A 17,198-nucleotide genomic window follows, 5' to 3' on the forward strand; every position below is an offset into this window, starting at 1 on the left:
GATCTGGTTTCGGTTTTCACCTGGAGACAAAGAAGAAAACAATCAGGAAGCAAGGAATGGGACGCAGGACTAATCGTAAGGTGAGATTCAAGGAAGAAATACTATAAAAACCCCGAATCTCAAGGTCAAAACGCAGTTTTCCTAAAAATTCTATGGCGATTAATCTGTCATCTTCATCTGGATTAAGCCTGAAGTCATGCCTGCTAAAATTTGTGTTGTATATCGCAGACCGCTCCAGTTGTTGCAGCTCTGTCACCTATCATCGCTTCTGTGACCAAGCGAACCCATCTCTTCCGCTCTGGGGCTACAACTGATCAGCTTGCACTATCATAGGACCAGCGATACGCCACTCCTCAGTGCCGAGAGAAAATACTGTAGATAAGCCATTTCCAACTATCTCAAATATGTAAGCATCATCCCGTTCTAATAAATGGTTTTTACTGTAAAATATTTGTCATCTTTGTCTCCTCCTCCACACGAATGGACTCTAGACCATCACCGACACACGATTAACTGATTTTCCCTAAAAGTCGGCAAGCTTACAAATTTGACACAAAAAGCCGTTAAGTTTGTTATCCGAATTTTGTTCGTTATCTGAGACAAAAATTTTCCAAAATAAAAGTTCGTTAACCGATTTGGTCGTTAACCAGGACGTTCGTTAACCGGGGTTCCACTGTAAAGGGAATTTATTCATATTTTTCAATCTATTAAATGTAGGCATATAATATAAAGTTTCAATTTACACTTTCCTTTGGGGCACAGAATAAAACTAAATATAAGAAAACTATTTCTCTACTTACTCATTAGACAGCAAGTACTATCAAATTAAAAAACTATTATAATGAATGTGCACATGTTCTTTAAGCAACAGAGTTGTTACATTTGCTTATACAATGTTGCTATCTAGTCAACAAATACAATAATAATTATCAAAAATTTAGCACCTGTTGTCAGATTTAAATCTTGGTTATGATTTAACTATTAAATGTGCAATCAGTTGTAAAGTACAGGCATTTTGTTTATTTTTCTAAGTATGATATAGAATGGACAAAGCCTTTAAAGTGCAAACTATCTGTACTTTAAAGGCTCTTTTACTAGAATTATTCTAGTGTTAGACTAAATTATTCAAAATTTACTAATTAAATTTAGATTAGGGATGGATCAAATAGGTGTTTTGGCTAAATATTGAATAATTCAGATGGTACTGTTGCCAAATCCTGGCTTATTTGGAACTGCCTGAAACAGAAGGTTTAGACCAGTGTTTCTCAACGGGGGACAATATCGCCCCCATGTGGGCGTTTTTCCATGTTGAGGGGGCGATTAGTACCAATTTATATTTTGGGGGTGAAAAACAATTTTCTGGGCAATATAGTAAAACATTATATTAAGAATAATTAGATATTTTATTCGTTATATCGTACAATAATTAAATAAATAACATTATACTAGTCACTAGTCTATTTAATGCAGTACGAATTTGGCGTTAGCCTTGGCTTCTGGCATCGGAATTTTGAAGTGAAGGGGGCGATGATTCATTTGAGGTTGAGAAACACTGGTTTACACTCTAAACTTTAGAATAAGGTAGAGGACAGCATTTTCTATCCAGTAATAAAGTAAACAAACCTCACAGAATTTTTTTGACACCAGTTGAAAATTTAATAACAACAGACTAGCATTTTCAATCACAAACTGGATCTTCATCAGATCCAGTTTGTGATTTTACAATCATAATTCCAAAATAGAAGCCATTCTATTTTGGAATTATGATTGTGTGGTTTGTTGTTTACGAATATTACCCAGTTACGTTGTGTGCTATAATGGTTGAATTAATAGTAAAGATTTTATACTTCTATGCATTTGTAGCTCCCCAACTTTAGAGATTATCCCATCATGAACTATCTGCACACCTCCCTTTTTTACCAAAAGAAAGAATTTTTTGCCCTCGGTATCATCTATACCTATCATCAATGATGACGTCACTAGTAAGACGAAACCTATGTAAACATTGACACTGTTTAAACTTCTATCAACCGATGCTCTAACAGACCACAGTGTACCTGAAGAAGGCCTATTAAGAAGGCCAAAAACATTCGTACTCGTGTATAAACGGCTAGAAATAAGTGAGGAAGGTTTTGTATTGATCAAAGATTTTATATATATATAATCTTTACTATTGATTCAGGCAGTTCCAATTTTTTAAATTATGTAATAAAAAATTAAATTTTGCCATTGAGGTCAGTCATTTTTGGCAACCTCACAAAATAGTATATTTAGTGAATGTATAGTACGTTCAGCAAAGTGGAAAGTATTTATGACAACCAACAAAATCACTTACTTCAATGCATAAACATTCATCTTTTTTCATTACATTTATTATTTCTGAACTGTGATTATTAATAAATAATATTTGCTCAAGGTCATTTAGTAAAGTTGTTTGTTTTTGATAGGAAAAATAATATTTTTGAATATTTGAGATTTTAAATGTTGTTTTCATTCAATTTTGTGTTTTATTTTTTCTTTTTGCTTTTTTTTTTTTCTCTCTCCAAACTAAAATGGTATTTTTTAGCTGAATGATTCAGCTTTGAGGAAGTATTCTATCCAAATATCAAATAAGTATATTATTTGGCCATATACCAAATACCTTGTGGTCGAATATATCTGAATGCCAAATATTCAGTTTAGCACTAATTTAGATATTATTAAAAATAACACATTTATTTATAATCAAATTTTTGAATTATTTAATAACTAAAATGACTATAAATTATGCAAATTTAAATGCATATTAAGTCTATATGGTGTTATGTATAAAAATATGCATTTTTTTGATAAATTTACATAATTTTTCAGTATTTTGAGAAATGAGCAATATAACATTATAAAACACATTTTTATTTATTTTCTTTCAATTTATACATATAGTTTGACAATTTTTTTGTTATATAGGTTCTCTCCTACTTATGAACAGGTTAAGTTTTTATAGTTTTGTTGAGTTGAAATGTTCATATAAGTCAAAAATTAACCTAGAAAGTACATTTGTACACACAATAACAAGATATTGTTAGTGTTTGATCCTTTAATGTACTTAATAGAGTACATTATTCTTGTTTACCCACTTGCTACTGCTTAGTAGAAGGTGTTTCAAACATTGTTTTTTTCATCTAATGCCCTTAATTTTGTAATGTCCAGTTTAGTTTCCATGGAAAAAAGAACAAAACTTCTTGCTTTTATCTTCACTGCTAGATTTACTGTTATGTTTTGGATCTATTTTTGAATTATAAAAGTTCATAAAAATTGCAAACAGTGAAAAAATGCCATTACACCAAAGTTACCAACTTCAATGCCACCTTAAAGAACCTCGGAATTCACATAAAAACAAAAAATGGTGATACACAATAGAACTAAACCCATGTTAATTATTTATTACTGGCCAAAGACCAATTTTAATGTCACCCCATAAGCAGCAACAGAACTTCAGAATTCACACACAATTTAAATTTTAGACATATGGATCAACTTGTGAACAATTTGAATGTTCATAAGTAGGGAAGCACCTGTATTTTCAAAAACATTTTTATTTATTTAAATCTAAATCTGTAACATTGAAGAATCACAAACTTTTTTTTATCTAGAGATAAGATATCTTGAAAACCTCCACTTTCTATTGAATAAGTATTGGAAAAGATTATAAATACTTCAAAAAAATGAGACCTTTAATAAATAATCAATAATATAAGTAAAATCCAAACTAAATTTTCTCTTCTCTATTGCAGGACAAAAAATAAGATCAACACAGGAACTATTAAAATTTTATATGTAAATTTTAGATACCTGCACTGTGAATAATTAATAAAGTTTTATATTACTGATTGGCGTTATAGCATAGATATTTTAAATATCAGTTATTTCTCAGACAAACAGCAAGTTAAAAATAAAAATGAAAAAAAAACAAAATTTTTTTAAATAATGAATTTTAATATAGAAAAATCCTATTAAAGAAAGGATGTCAGTTTATATAAATTGTATTGAAAACTTGTATGTTGTAAAAAAGTAAATGTAAAAGTTTCATACAAAAATACCATTTTAATTAATGATATAGAAAATAATAAGATATAGCTTATTTAAAACATTAATAAAAGCACTTTTGCCTTTGATATTTGAAATTCTGTTAGCTAAAAGCAAATATAAGTACAGTACAAATTGAGCCTACAACCAATTAACTGCAAAATATTGTAGTTAATTGGTTGTAGGCTCAATTTAGCATTACTAACTGTAAGTTCTGTCAAGCTGCTGACAATGTTAACTTTTCTCAGAACAGACCTGTATTAACCAAAACCCATACTGATTAAAACTACATATGTTGAGGATACCTGTATTCAAATGGAACATTCCATACAAAATAAAACATTAAGTTTAAAGGTTGATAGGTTTTCAACACAACAATAAAAAATAAACAAAATTATTTAAAATTAAACAAAATTGAAATAAATTAACTTTCATCTTAAAGCTCTATTCATAGTTTCAATGTAAAATAACAAAACTCCAATGGAATGAATTACTTTGTAAATTCCAATAGAAACTTCTAAAAGCAGCATAAACTATTATTTGCAAAGTCTTCATAGTGTTACTTTAGAGCTGACATTCTAATTGAAATTTGATTTGAAGCATTTTTGTAAGATGAACTTTGAAAAAGAAAGTTAGTTAATCTGTTCAGACAAGCATCTGCTTACAAGTGAACTTATAAGGGATACTTGTCTGAAGATTGTCTGTGAACAGATTTTGAGTGGGAATTATTATTTCTGATAATGAATATTTGCTTTAATTGATGAAAACTCGAATAAAAGCACTTTTGTCTTTAGTATTTGTGTTTCATTTAATTCACATCTTGTTTAATCACACAGAAAATTAATATAAAAATAAAATCTTTATTTTACAGATATGCNTCACCCCATAAGCAGCAACAGAACTTCAGAATTCACACACAATTTAAATTTTAGACATATGGATCAACTTGTGAACAATTTGAATGTTCATAAGTAGGGAAGCACCTGTATTTTCAAAAACATTTTAATGAAAAATTGGATTATAAAAATTTGTTTTTGCTGTTTTAAGTAGATACTGTAATAGTTTAAAGATAGCAATAAATAAATTTTAATCTAGAAATTCAAATTGTAAATAACTAAAATTTTCAGTTGCATTTATTGACTATCTTCAGGTTCAGTAAGAATAGAAAAGAACAAGATAGTTGCAAATAGAATATTACATGCACAAGTTCAATTAAATTTAAGTCTGAATTCACCTGATTATTTCAATTAAAAAATTATTTTTGATTTAATCATATTATTAATGAAATGTTTAAAAAGAGATAATTTGAAACTAAATTAAATTATTTCATTACATTATATATTGTTAAAACCTATCAATATTTAATATTTACATATATAATAATAAATTAAATAATATATTCAACTATTCCAAACTGGATATATGTTAATAAACAAAGTGCATGGTCTCGTGCATCTTGTTTAAATTAAATAATAATTTAAAAAAAATAATTGCTAAATAATTATTTATTTTCATATTTAATGCTTTTATAATGACTGATTTAGTATAATATGTAAAAAAAAAAACATTAAAAGATTACATTTCTTAATGTAATCTACTTTAAAAGTACTTTTAAATTGCATTAGAGCAATCAAAGTATTTTATTTCTTAATGTTTTTGAGTAACTATACATTATACATCTTCATAAAGGATGTTGTATATACAGTATTGCAGAATAGTTTTATGTGCTTTTCAAATGATACATTGCAAAATCAATAAGAGTTTATTTAAATATCTTCTGTTACATAAATATACATTTTATGACTTGTTTTGTAAGTATTTTTAAGATTTGTTTTGTTTCCAATTTTTAGATGTTTTTAATTGAATATACGAGGGTTATTTTTTTAAATAAGGTCTGTTTTTTAATAAGAAGAAAAATACTGTAAATATCATTAAAATATATTTTTTCTCATATTCTACATACTTTTATCTACTTTTCTACATAATTTCCATTTTTGTTCAAACATTTGTCATACCACTCAAAAATTTTTTAAATTCCGACTTCAAAGAAATCTGCCGCTGCCGCTGGAAGACATTAGGCCACTCCACTTGTCTTGTATGGCACAGCGTAGTTTTCTCAAGGTCACAATAAGCATCAGAATTGATTGTTGTGCTTCTTGGCATAAAATCCACTAACAAAGTCCCTTTCCTGTTCCAAAGGACAGTTATCATGATCTTTTGTACTGAAATTGAATAACAGATCATATCTTACAGTTGGCAGGCAACTCAATTTTCTTAAACATTATAAACTTCTATTGTTCAACACACAGACAGACGATACGGTTGCAAATAGCATCTAAACACATACAAGCATGCTGAAAGCAGATGCTCATGCACACTGCTGCAATCGTGTGTCATTCTCACTCTCATTCACAAACAGACCTTATTTAAAAACTAGCCCTCATATAATACAGAAACAAGATTAGAACAGTTTTTAAAAACTATTGATTACTTACTTGTTAGATAATTTTAAAGGAAATGCTATTTCTCCATATGCATCAGTGCATAATTGTAATATAAAATTGTATAACTTGCTCGTTTACATAACTCTTTCAAATTCTTTTAAACACAGATAACTCATGGATTATATGTATGAAAATATAACATTTTCAGGATAGTTTTGTTTTTGTGAATTAGACTAAACAAGAAATTTGAACTTAACAACTATGAATTTAATAATAAAAATAATAATTGAATTAATAGCTTGCCTGGCAAGAAACTGTAGCATAAAAAGCAAATTAAAATAAGTTAACACTATTATTTCTGCATTTATGAATATGTTGGAAATGTAGAAAACTAAAATAAGAAATCATAAAATATATATGAGTGAAAGATATTCTGAATAATGCAAAGTGTAATAAAAATAGTTTTGTAGAAAATGTGATTTAGTATATTTTGCTTTATTTTACAAGTATTTTCATGTTTATAATAATGTTGTTTTTTAGTAATATTCCAGAACAAAAATTAAAAACAAATGTGTTAAAATTTTTACATTCTAATTTTTACTGTTCTGGAATTATTAAAAAAAGTTTTATGATAGAAGTTAAAGTATCCTTGTGATTTATCAAAATTTTTAAGCAAATAACATATGATATTTGTGTTTAAAAGACAATTTGAAAGAGGTAAGAGTTATGCTATGGAGTGGATTATATGTAGAGTTGTCATATCTTTCGATTTTTTGGAATTTGTTTAATTTGGAATACTTTGTTCTAATCAAAAAATTTTCCTGGAAGTCTCAATTTGTGCATTTCTGCCTTTAAGAAAAGTAAAAAAAAAAACTGTGAGCATTATGTCTGCATGACATGTGCAGATGCACTGTCTATAGTCACCTATTGTCACATGTTCGTGCATCATGTTCTATTGACTCTGTTTAGTGTTGCACAATGGCTCCAAAATTATCATAGTTTTTTGCAATTACAGTAGAGCGTCGTTTATCCGAATCAATTGGGGACTGGGGTGGTTCGGATAACTTATTTTTTGGATAACGAATCATGTACGAAAAAATATATTAATTTATCCCATGTTGAAATTTCTCTCCGTTGCGTGTCGCTTCGCGTTGAATTTTCGTCGATGTTAAGCCTAACGAAGACTATTGTATCGTTAAAAATTATTTTTTTTATTTTATACGAACAAAATAAATTTATTGAAAAATATAAAAACAATAAAAAATTATACTTCAGATGTTAATTTAGTATCAAAAACGTAAAATATTTGAATAGCCCAAGAAATAGCCGAAGATTGCAGCGCCACAGCACTAGCGAAAATTTAAATTTGCCGACTAAAATGCTTTCGGATAACCAGATTTTGGATAAACGACGCTCTACTGTATTAATATTCATTCAGTCAATGGTTGTCTGGCCATGTTTAGGTTCTTTGCTCTTTCCACTCTGAGCTGTGAGTACTAAGAGAGCCTTTATTTTTAATCAGGTCCAACTTGAAATATACAAGTCAAACAAGTGCTATTGGTTTAACAAATAACAAAAGATGTTCAATTAGACTGTTCTGCATCAAAATCCTGCTGTGAAAGAAAATGTGTTGTTGTTTTTTTTTTAGATAAACTTTGTTACTGTTGTTTGAATAAAATATAAAATCAGAGAAATCATATTGGTCCTGTGGTTTGGTGGGAGTCTCAGAATTAACATCAATGATTGTTACTTTTGCATGACTGACATCAAAGGTTTTACAGCAAACTCAAAAAGCAAGATACAATATCCCAACTGTCCATCTGCATTTCAACCAGTGAGTACCCCATGATGAATCAATGCCAGTACCAGCCCACCTCTGAATTTCACAGAAGATTCAGAAAGGGAATCCAATCCAGAAGATGCCTTCCCAAAACAATACTTAAGTTTGTCTCATCTTAAAACAAACACTGATAAAACAAATTCTTTCATTAAAACGAATTTTGCGTTTTCTCTGTCATTGTGACCATGTCATTTTCACATCATAAAGTGAACAAACAATTTTACCAGAATTCCTTAAACTGAACTGTAAATTATCTTCACAGCATCAAGAAATGCAACTATTATTGTAAATAGGGTTATTTTATACTTTTTGACCTTGACAATAAAAAGTGGTACTATAATAAATGTTCTATTTTGAGTAAAATGAATAAATAGATTTTCTTCTAGTAAAGAAAGACAGGTTTAACCTCCAATTGTAGAGCACTTCAAACATCTGGTTTTAGCACACCATTCTACTGTATTCAGAATAGAGGGGTTAAAGTTTAAGAGCACCTACTACTTTAAATGGATGTGGTCTCTGCAAACACATGATAGTTTTCATAACAGAGTGCATACAGTGATGCCAGGTTTGAATACTTTGCATCAAATTTGGTTGTTTTTTACTCTTTCAACACCAAAAAATATTTTCTATTTTTTCAAACAATACTCAACAGAAAAAAAATTATGCTTTCTTTTAGTTTTGTTTAACCACTCTGATATACTTAAACAGCAAATACCATCTCCTCCTCATTTTATTTGATTTGAAAATCATTTAGATTATTACCTTCCTTTTGTAAATAAATTTAATTTTATTTAACTTTATTTAGTAAATTAATTCAGAATATTATAATTAAGAGATTTTGGTTGTCTATTAATCCTTAACTCTGTAAATTATATATCCTTGACCTTAGTCCTGAAAAATGTTAATATGAGTTTTTGATAAAGCAAACTAACTATTGTTCTTCTAGCAACTCATATCAATGCCAGTTGACCATAGTAAGTTTTCACATTGAATGAAGACTTCACAGATAGAGGTGTCCAAAAGTATCAGACTGTCGGTAGTCAATCTAAAATGCCAAAACCCAGTTTGGAACAGAGAGATGGTCATTTCCAGGAAATGCATTAGGCAGGCATTAACCGTACTCTCAAGAACTTTGCATAGGCAATTGATCTATTAGAAACGTTTTGGGAAGAGAATAACAAGAGAAACAAACTCAATCCTACTCCTTAGGAAAACCTGCTCGATCCATATACAGCTCTACAGGGACAGCAACGATAATAGAGATGGAGAAGATAAATGCTTTATTGTGCTGATACAAGACAGGATGCAGTTCTGTTACAGTAAAAACAGAGTTTTACTCCTTGAATGTAGAAGGTTTGAAGAGTATGTGTTCCCATTTAACTCTGCATTTGTGATTTTGGAATGCAGTCATATATCAATAATTAGAACTGCTGGACGCTTGAGAAAATGCTTCACTTAATTAACACTTTTGCAGTCATATGTATCACTTATTGCTGTCTCATTGTGTTCCAGCATGGACTGAGAATAAGAGGTTCATCTCCTTCTGATTTTTTTGAAATTAATTCCATATTCCATATATCAATGATATATGGAGTCAAATTGGCAGAAACATTTTTCTGGCAATAGACCCTCCTTGCCTCTACACTTGCTCATTCAAATGTGAGCAGATTTGTTTGAGTAGGATTTTGGCAAAAACCACTCAAGCTGTCTTTTGTTTTTTCTTTGCTGTGTCATAGTTACGGTTCCACCAGAGGTTAGTGTGGTCATTACTTACCCAAGGACTTTTTGATGCTTTGCTCAGCTGCATTGGTGATGCAGGATGTGACAGCATCATCAATGCCCTTACACTGAACCCATGTCATCAGCTATGGTTGTTGGAATTGAAAACTGCTGCCAATTGACTCTTTGTAATTCCAATAGAAAGGGTGTGCACTTGAGGGTTCCAGATCTGTTATGCTCAAGATTATAGGGTAGTGATTGCTTTTAATGTAGTCATTTTGTTTTGGTTTATATGCTCGTTTGTAAATATTTCTTAATTTCAAGTGTTTTGGTATTGGTATATTGTGTATGTGATCACTTGAGAGTAGGTCATCATGTGTACATAATGTCCAGTCAATATAGAGGACTGGAGAGCAGATAGATAAATAAATAATGGTAAAGAATTGAGTTTGGACATGACAATGTTTTTGCCCCAGTGTTAAAAAGTGTGTGTGTGTGTGATCAGTTATAAGCTTCTCCATTGTTTTTAAAGATTTCATGAATGTCTGAATTTCCATATTTGCAGTTTTTATTTTTACATTATGATTATATTGAAAACAACAATGAAAAATAATTGTTACTAAATAAGTTATATGCTAGTTAATCCTTTATATAAAGTTTTTTTTACTTTTTTTAAAAGTTTTTGTAAATTATGTAACTAAATTATTATAATTTTTTTAAAATATTGAAATAAAATGTGTAGTGTGTATTTTTGTATTTATTTTGTTATATGAAAATGATTTCTGTCCAATTTCAAAACATTTTTGAAATTATAAAAAACTTTAATATATAATTATATTATTTAATCTGATTTTGATTAAAAGCTAGTTTCAAACTAAATTTCATTGTGCATGATTTTAGATAATATCCTATATATATGTTTTATAATCATTTTTATTTATTTAAATCTAAATCTGTAACATTGAAGAATCACAAACTTTTTTTTATCTAGAGATAAGATATCTTGAAAACCTCCACTTTCTATTGAATAAGTATTGGAAAAGATTATAAATACTTCAAAAAAATGAGACCTTTAATAAATAATCAATAATATAAGTAAAATCCAAACTAAATTTTCTCTTCTCTATTGCAGGACAAAAAATAAGATCAACACAGGAACTATTAAAATTTTATATGTAAATTTTAGATACCTGCACTGTGAATAATTAATAAAGTTTTATATTACTGATTGGCGTTATAGCATAGATATTTTAAATATCAGTTATTTCTCAGACAAACAGCAAGTTAAAAATAAAAATGAAAAAAAAACAAAATTTTTTTAAATAATGAATTTTAATATAGAAAAATCCTATTAAAGAAAGGATGTCAGTTTATATAAATTGTATTGAAAACTTGTATGTTGTAAAAAAGTAAATGTAAAAGTTTCATACAAAAATACCATTTTAATTAATGATATAGAAAATAATAAGATATAGCTTATTTAAAACATTAATAAAAGCACTTTTGCCTTTGATATTTGAAATTCTGTTAGCTAAAAGCAAATATAAGTACAGTACAAATTGAGCCTACAACCAATTAACTGCAAAATATTGTAGTTAATTGGTTGTAGGCTCAATTTAGCATTACTAACTGTAAGTTCTGTCAAGCTGCTGACAATGTTAACTTTTCTCAGAACAGACCTGTATTAACCAAAACCCATACTGATTAAAACTACATATGTTGAGGATACCTGTATTCAAATGGAACATTCCATACAAAATAAAACATTAAGTTTAAAGGTTGATAGGTTTTCAACACAACAATAAAAAATAAACAAAATTATTTAAAATTAAACAAAATTGAAATAAATTAACTTTCATCTTAAAGCTCTATTCATAGTTTCAATGTAAAATAACAAAACTCCAATGGAATGAATTACTTTGTAAATTCCAATAGAAACTTCTAAAAGCAGCATAAACTATTATTTGCAAAGTCTTCATAGTGTTACTTTAGAGCTGACATTCTAATTGAAATTTGATTTGAAGCATTTTTGTAAGATGAACTTTGAAAAAGAAAGTTAGTTAATCTGTTCAGACAAGCATCTGCTTACAAGTGAACTTATAAGGGATACTTGTCTGAAGATTGTCTGTGAACAGATTTTGAGTGGGAATTATTATTTCTGATAATGAATATTTGCTTTAATTGATGAAAACTCGAATAAAAGCACTTTTGTCTTTAGTATTTGTGTTTCATTTAATTCACATCTTGTTTAATCACACAGAAAATTAATATAAAAATAAAATCTTTATTTTACAGATATCTTTAAAATAAAAATATCTGTAAAACTTCATTCATTTAGTATATGTAAATACAAAAACTTTTTTAGCCTTAAAATCCATCGTGTTGGTTTCTTTTATTTTTCTTTAAAAGTTTGTATAGAATTCTTTTAATTTTTCTTTAAGATATAAATAATAGTTGAAATTGTCAAGAACTAAGGTAAACACAATTTAGAAAAGATAAGAGTTAAAACTTGATTTATGTACATGGTTTNTCATATTTTTTTTTTTATTTTGTTTAAAGTAGTTATGATAATATTAGTAGTTCCTGTATTGAATGACTGCATTGTTTTAAGTAATTAGCTATCATTTATACAATGAGTCATCTGTTATATTCCCAGCGTGTCAGGTAGCAAATGGAATATTGTCCTTTGTAATTTAGTTCTTTCTGTAATTGAATGACTAAAAAATTTGTCTAAAACACTTCTCAGTAAATAAAAAACAAAAAACTTCTTTGTAGAAATCAGTGTCTTTCTTTTATTATAATTAAATGACCTTTCCAAATTAACTTTGATGCCAGAACTTATATTGTATTTATTACATTAATTAGCTAACTTAAACTAATGGTTTGCAGTTAAGTTGCATTGTACTAAATTTAATAATTACGTTAATTTCAAAATAAATTGAATCATTTAGACTATTCTGGAAGAAAGATTCAATCCAGAGCAGAACTCGAACTTGACTTTTGTTTACCATAAAGATGTTAGTTATGTTATTCATACCTAAATAACAATACAAGTCACTTATGTAGGGTTCTAACATCTTAAAATTAAATAGTCTGGAAGCAAAGATTGGATGCAGATCTAGGTTGTTATTGTGACCGTAGGGTCGGCGTCTCTTTGACACCATGTCAGGAGACCTGAATCTGACACCACCGAGTCTTGCAGGATTCGGAAATCGCGACGTTATGTCACGCGAGCGGTAGTGGGTGAGTGATTGGATTCGGAGTAGAGGTGAGGAGCGAGACGAGGTAGTGACTCACTCGGATTCCATATTTTCTAACAAATAACAATTTTAATAAGAACCAAAGACAATACAGAGATATCGGGCATATTATTGGTCTTAATTATTATACTAGGAGGTTGAGAGAGAGAGTTTACAACTGAATCGCGGGTTGATAAATACCTTTCTTCTAGGTCGCAGATCTGTAGTATGATGACACTGTTGACTTCGATGGAATGTTCTCTCAAATTCTGGTCCATTAACAGGAACTCTGAGGTGTGGAAGCACAGAAGTGGAGTGAGATTCTTAAAGAGGCACAGTGTTACTTCTGGATTCTGGTGCACGGGTTTTACGTCTGGATTTGGGTTCACAGGGTTAATTTTGTTGGAATTAACCAGGGGATAAAATTGAATAGCTTAAGAATAAATGATTTCCCAATGACAGAGTTTTTGAGAATAAGCAATGAATGTAATGTATTAAAAACAACGAGAATAAGGTAACACAGGCTGCCAATTTGCCTTGTATGAACATAGTAACTAACTAGCACTGATTGTTCAAGAACAAGTTGATTAACATTGATCATAATTATAGAGATTGAAGTTAGTCTAATTAGACTACTGTATTAAAATTCTTTGAGAAATCAGAGTAACTTGGTGTCTGTATTACTATAATGTAGTTTGAATTTCTAACAGCAGAGCAAGATACTAGTTTTATGTTTTCATGGTAATGTAATGTCATAAGGATCACATCTGAAAACTTACGGTATTTAAGTGCATGTAAGTTTTCGGAAATTATGAAAATGTTTTAAAATTGTATAGTTATTCATTTTTGCATTCCAATCTTCCCATCTTTAGTTGGAATTACTCTATATTAAACCTAATAAAATTTTTCGGTGCTAAGTGATCTGGTGGATTTGTTGGACTATATTAAGGCTAGTTTAATAATTAGATATAAAATAATTTAACTAGAGTTAGGCATTTAGCATTAATAATTGGGTTATTGGATTTGTTGTTATATAGAATTTTTCTTAAGTACAGTACATAATAAAAATAAAACATTATTATAAAACTGAACATAACTGTGTGGCATTTATTTGGTATAGTTTACACTGGTTTACTGTATAATAATTCAGGTTTGGTTAGCTATATCTACTTATTATATCATCAATTAGACTTTAATTTCCTGAAAAAATTGTGTTAAATTGATGAGTTTGTCGTGTATTTATCAATACACAATCATCAATTATTATAATTAATTTTCGGTTGATTATATTTTGCAACATACCATTACTATTATTATTAGTATTGAAGTTAAATATTTCAAAGTTTATGTAGATTTTAATAAAGATTTGTCTGTTTTCAGATGGTAGGTGTTGTAAACCATTTTATATAGGTGACCAACAAGTTGGAGTCATAAGACCTGATATATGGCAGCATCTTTCAAAATATCCTCAAATTTTTCATTATAACCAAGCATCAGATAGTGTTACATTGAATCCTAACTGGAGGACATATGATGAACGAAGCACAAAATTGGATTTGGTTCTTCAGGAAATAAGAAAACAGAATATATTCAAAACACTGGCTGGTTGGAGGGATGAGGTAGGAATGCAAATAACTATTACAGTTATTTTTTTAATAAAATTTTATCTTTAAATAAAAAAAACAATATAATTAATAAAGTAAATTTGAAAATTAACTAAAAAAATATATATTGTATTTATTGAGAAATCTTGCATTTTATGTTTTCAAATAATCTATATATATAAAAATGAATGAATGTCTGTCTGTCCTTCATGCATTACTAACCATTTATCCGATTGCCATGAAACTTTGTGAAGTTGTTTAATATACTCTTGCGAAGGTTTCTAGCATAGTACGATTGCCATGAAACTTTGGAAAGTTGTTTAATACACTCTCATGAAGGTTTCTGGCATAGTACATTTATTCTACGATAGATGGCGTGTGTATATACGAGAATTTCATTGTGAGCATTTCAGCACGGTTAGGAGTTGAAACTTGAAATTTGGTACACAGTTAGGGTATGTCACGAGAACATACACTAACAAGGAATTTTTTGAAATTCCTCCCCCCACGGGGAAAGGGACAGGATTAAGGCTTCAACAATGGAAGTGTTAAGAGAAAGTAATGTGCAAGATTTACAGGTGCAGATGCAGTTTTTTGCGTTAAATCAAACATAATTTTAGACCCATCTAAAAATTTTCTAATTAGTTTGGAAACAGGGGGACCTAGTTCTTGCATTCTGTGAAAATGGGTAAGATTGGCTGTAATGTAATAATCTTAATCTTCGCTATTGTTACTTTTTGCCCAAGCAACACCAGGCTTATCTGCTAGTTGAGCAATAAAATATGCAGTATATATATATACTGCATATTTTATTACTCAATCATCTATATATAAAAAAATGAATGTGTGTGTGTGTGTCTGTCCTTTATGCATTACCACACCGTTTATCCGATTGCCGTGAAACTTTGGGAAGTTGTTTAATATACTCCAGCGAAGGTTTGTGGCATAGTACGATTGCCATAAAACTTTTGAAAAGTTTTTTAATACACTCCCATGAAGTACATTTATCCTACGATAGATGGCGCGCATTTACACGAGCATTCGAACACTGTGTGTTNGGCATAGTACGATTGCCATAAAACTTTTGAAAAGTTTTTTAATACACTCCCATGAAGTACATTTATCCTACGATAGATGGCGCGCATTTACACGAGCATTCGAACACTGTGTTAGATCGATTTCAAATTGTGAAGACCATTTCTCCCCCTTCAAAAAAATATCTCTATATATGCATTTGTTATTTATGATATTTGTAATAATTTTCGTTTAATCACTTTATTTCAAGTATTTTTTGCTAATTATGTATTCGCTCGAACTTTGTTAAAACCTTAACCGTATTCCGAACAACAACCGAAGTTGTAGGAGGAAATTCGCCTATTTTACCGATCTAGGATCCCCCTTTCCAAAATTTTAATATCGACTCAAAATAATTTAAAAACACAAATTACAATAAAACGGTTTATTATCCAACTATCAGAAATTCCACAACATGCCAAGGAAGAGAGGAAGGAGCAATTAAATAATCAAAATTATAAAGGATTTAAAAAAATTATATAAAAATGAGGAATATCGCACTTCTAACAATCTCTGTGTGTATGTGGGCTAAATTTAAAGAATCCGTGCTTCTCACATGTACAGTACAACTGTATGTGGCCTGTTCACGCGTCGGAAAAACTTCTGATTTATTCGTGTACGCATCAGACAGAAAAACAAAAAATATCGTGTATCCACAAGCACTCCAATAAATAAATAGAATTGAAACGACACTTTGAAATATTTTCCCAATTAAAATGAATAATAATAATAATATAATACTAAGTTTCAATAAAAATGATTAAAATGTAAATTTAATTTTATCATAACGAAACTTGAATTTCGTTTCTTCTGAGATCACAGCAATGCGCGACGGGTAAGCTAGTTATCTATATATATAAAAATGAATGTGTGTGTGTGTCTGTCCTTCATGCATTACCACACCGTTTATCCGATTGCCGTGAAACTTTGGGAAGTTGTTTAATATACTCCTGCAAAGGTTTCTGGCATAGTACGATTGCCATGAAACGTTGGAAAGTTTTTTAATACACTCCCACGAAGGTTTCTGGCATAGTACATTTATCCTATGATAGATGGCACGCATGTATACGAGCACTGTGTGTTCTGTGTGTTTGATCGATTTCAAATTGTGAAGACCATTTCCTCTCTCCAAAAAATATCTCTATATGTGCATTTGTTATTTACGATATTTGTAATAATTTTTGTTTAATCACTTTATTTCAACTTTTTTTTG

General features: G+C 29.4%; 1 protein-coding gene across 1 annotated transcript in view; it reads left to right on the forward strand.

Moving 5' to 3' along the window:
• The window catches only part of LOC111619447 (nudix hydrolase 24, chloroplastic-like), a 67,632-nt gene that overhangs the window by 7,192 nt on the left and 43,242 nt on the right, over positions 1 to 17,198 (forward strand). Inside the window, exon 2 of the mRNA XM_023361152.1 lies at positions 14,688 to 14,926. Coding sequence (XP_023216920.1) covers positions 14,688 to 14,926 — 239 coding nt within the window. The remainder of the gene's footprint in view (positions 1 to 14,687; positions 14,927 to 17,198) is intronic.

Source organism: Centruroides sculpturatus, unplaced genomic scaffold, assembly GCF_000671375.1.
Source record: "Centruroides sculpturatus isolate CEXI.00-Female unplaced genomic scaffold, Cexi_2.0 scaffold107, whole genome shotgun sequence".
Lineage (NCBI taxonomy): Eukaryota > Metazoa > Arthropoda > Arachnida > Scorpiones > Buthidae > Centruroides > Centruroides sculpturatus.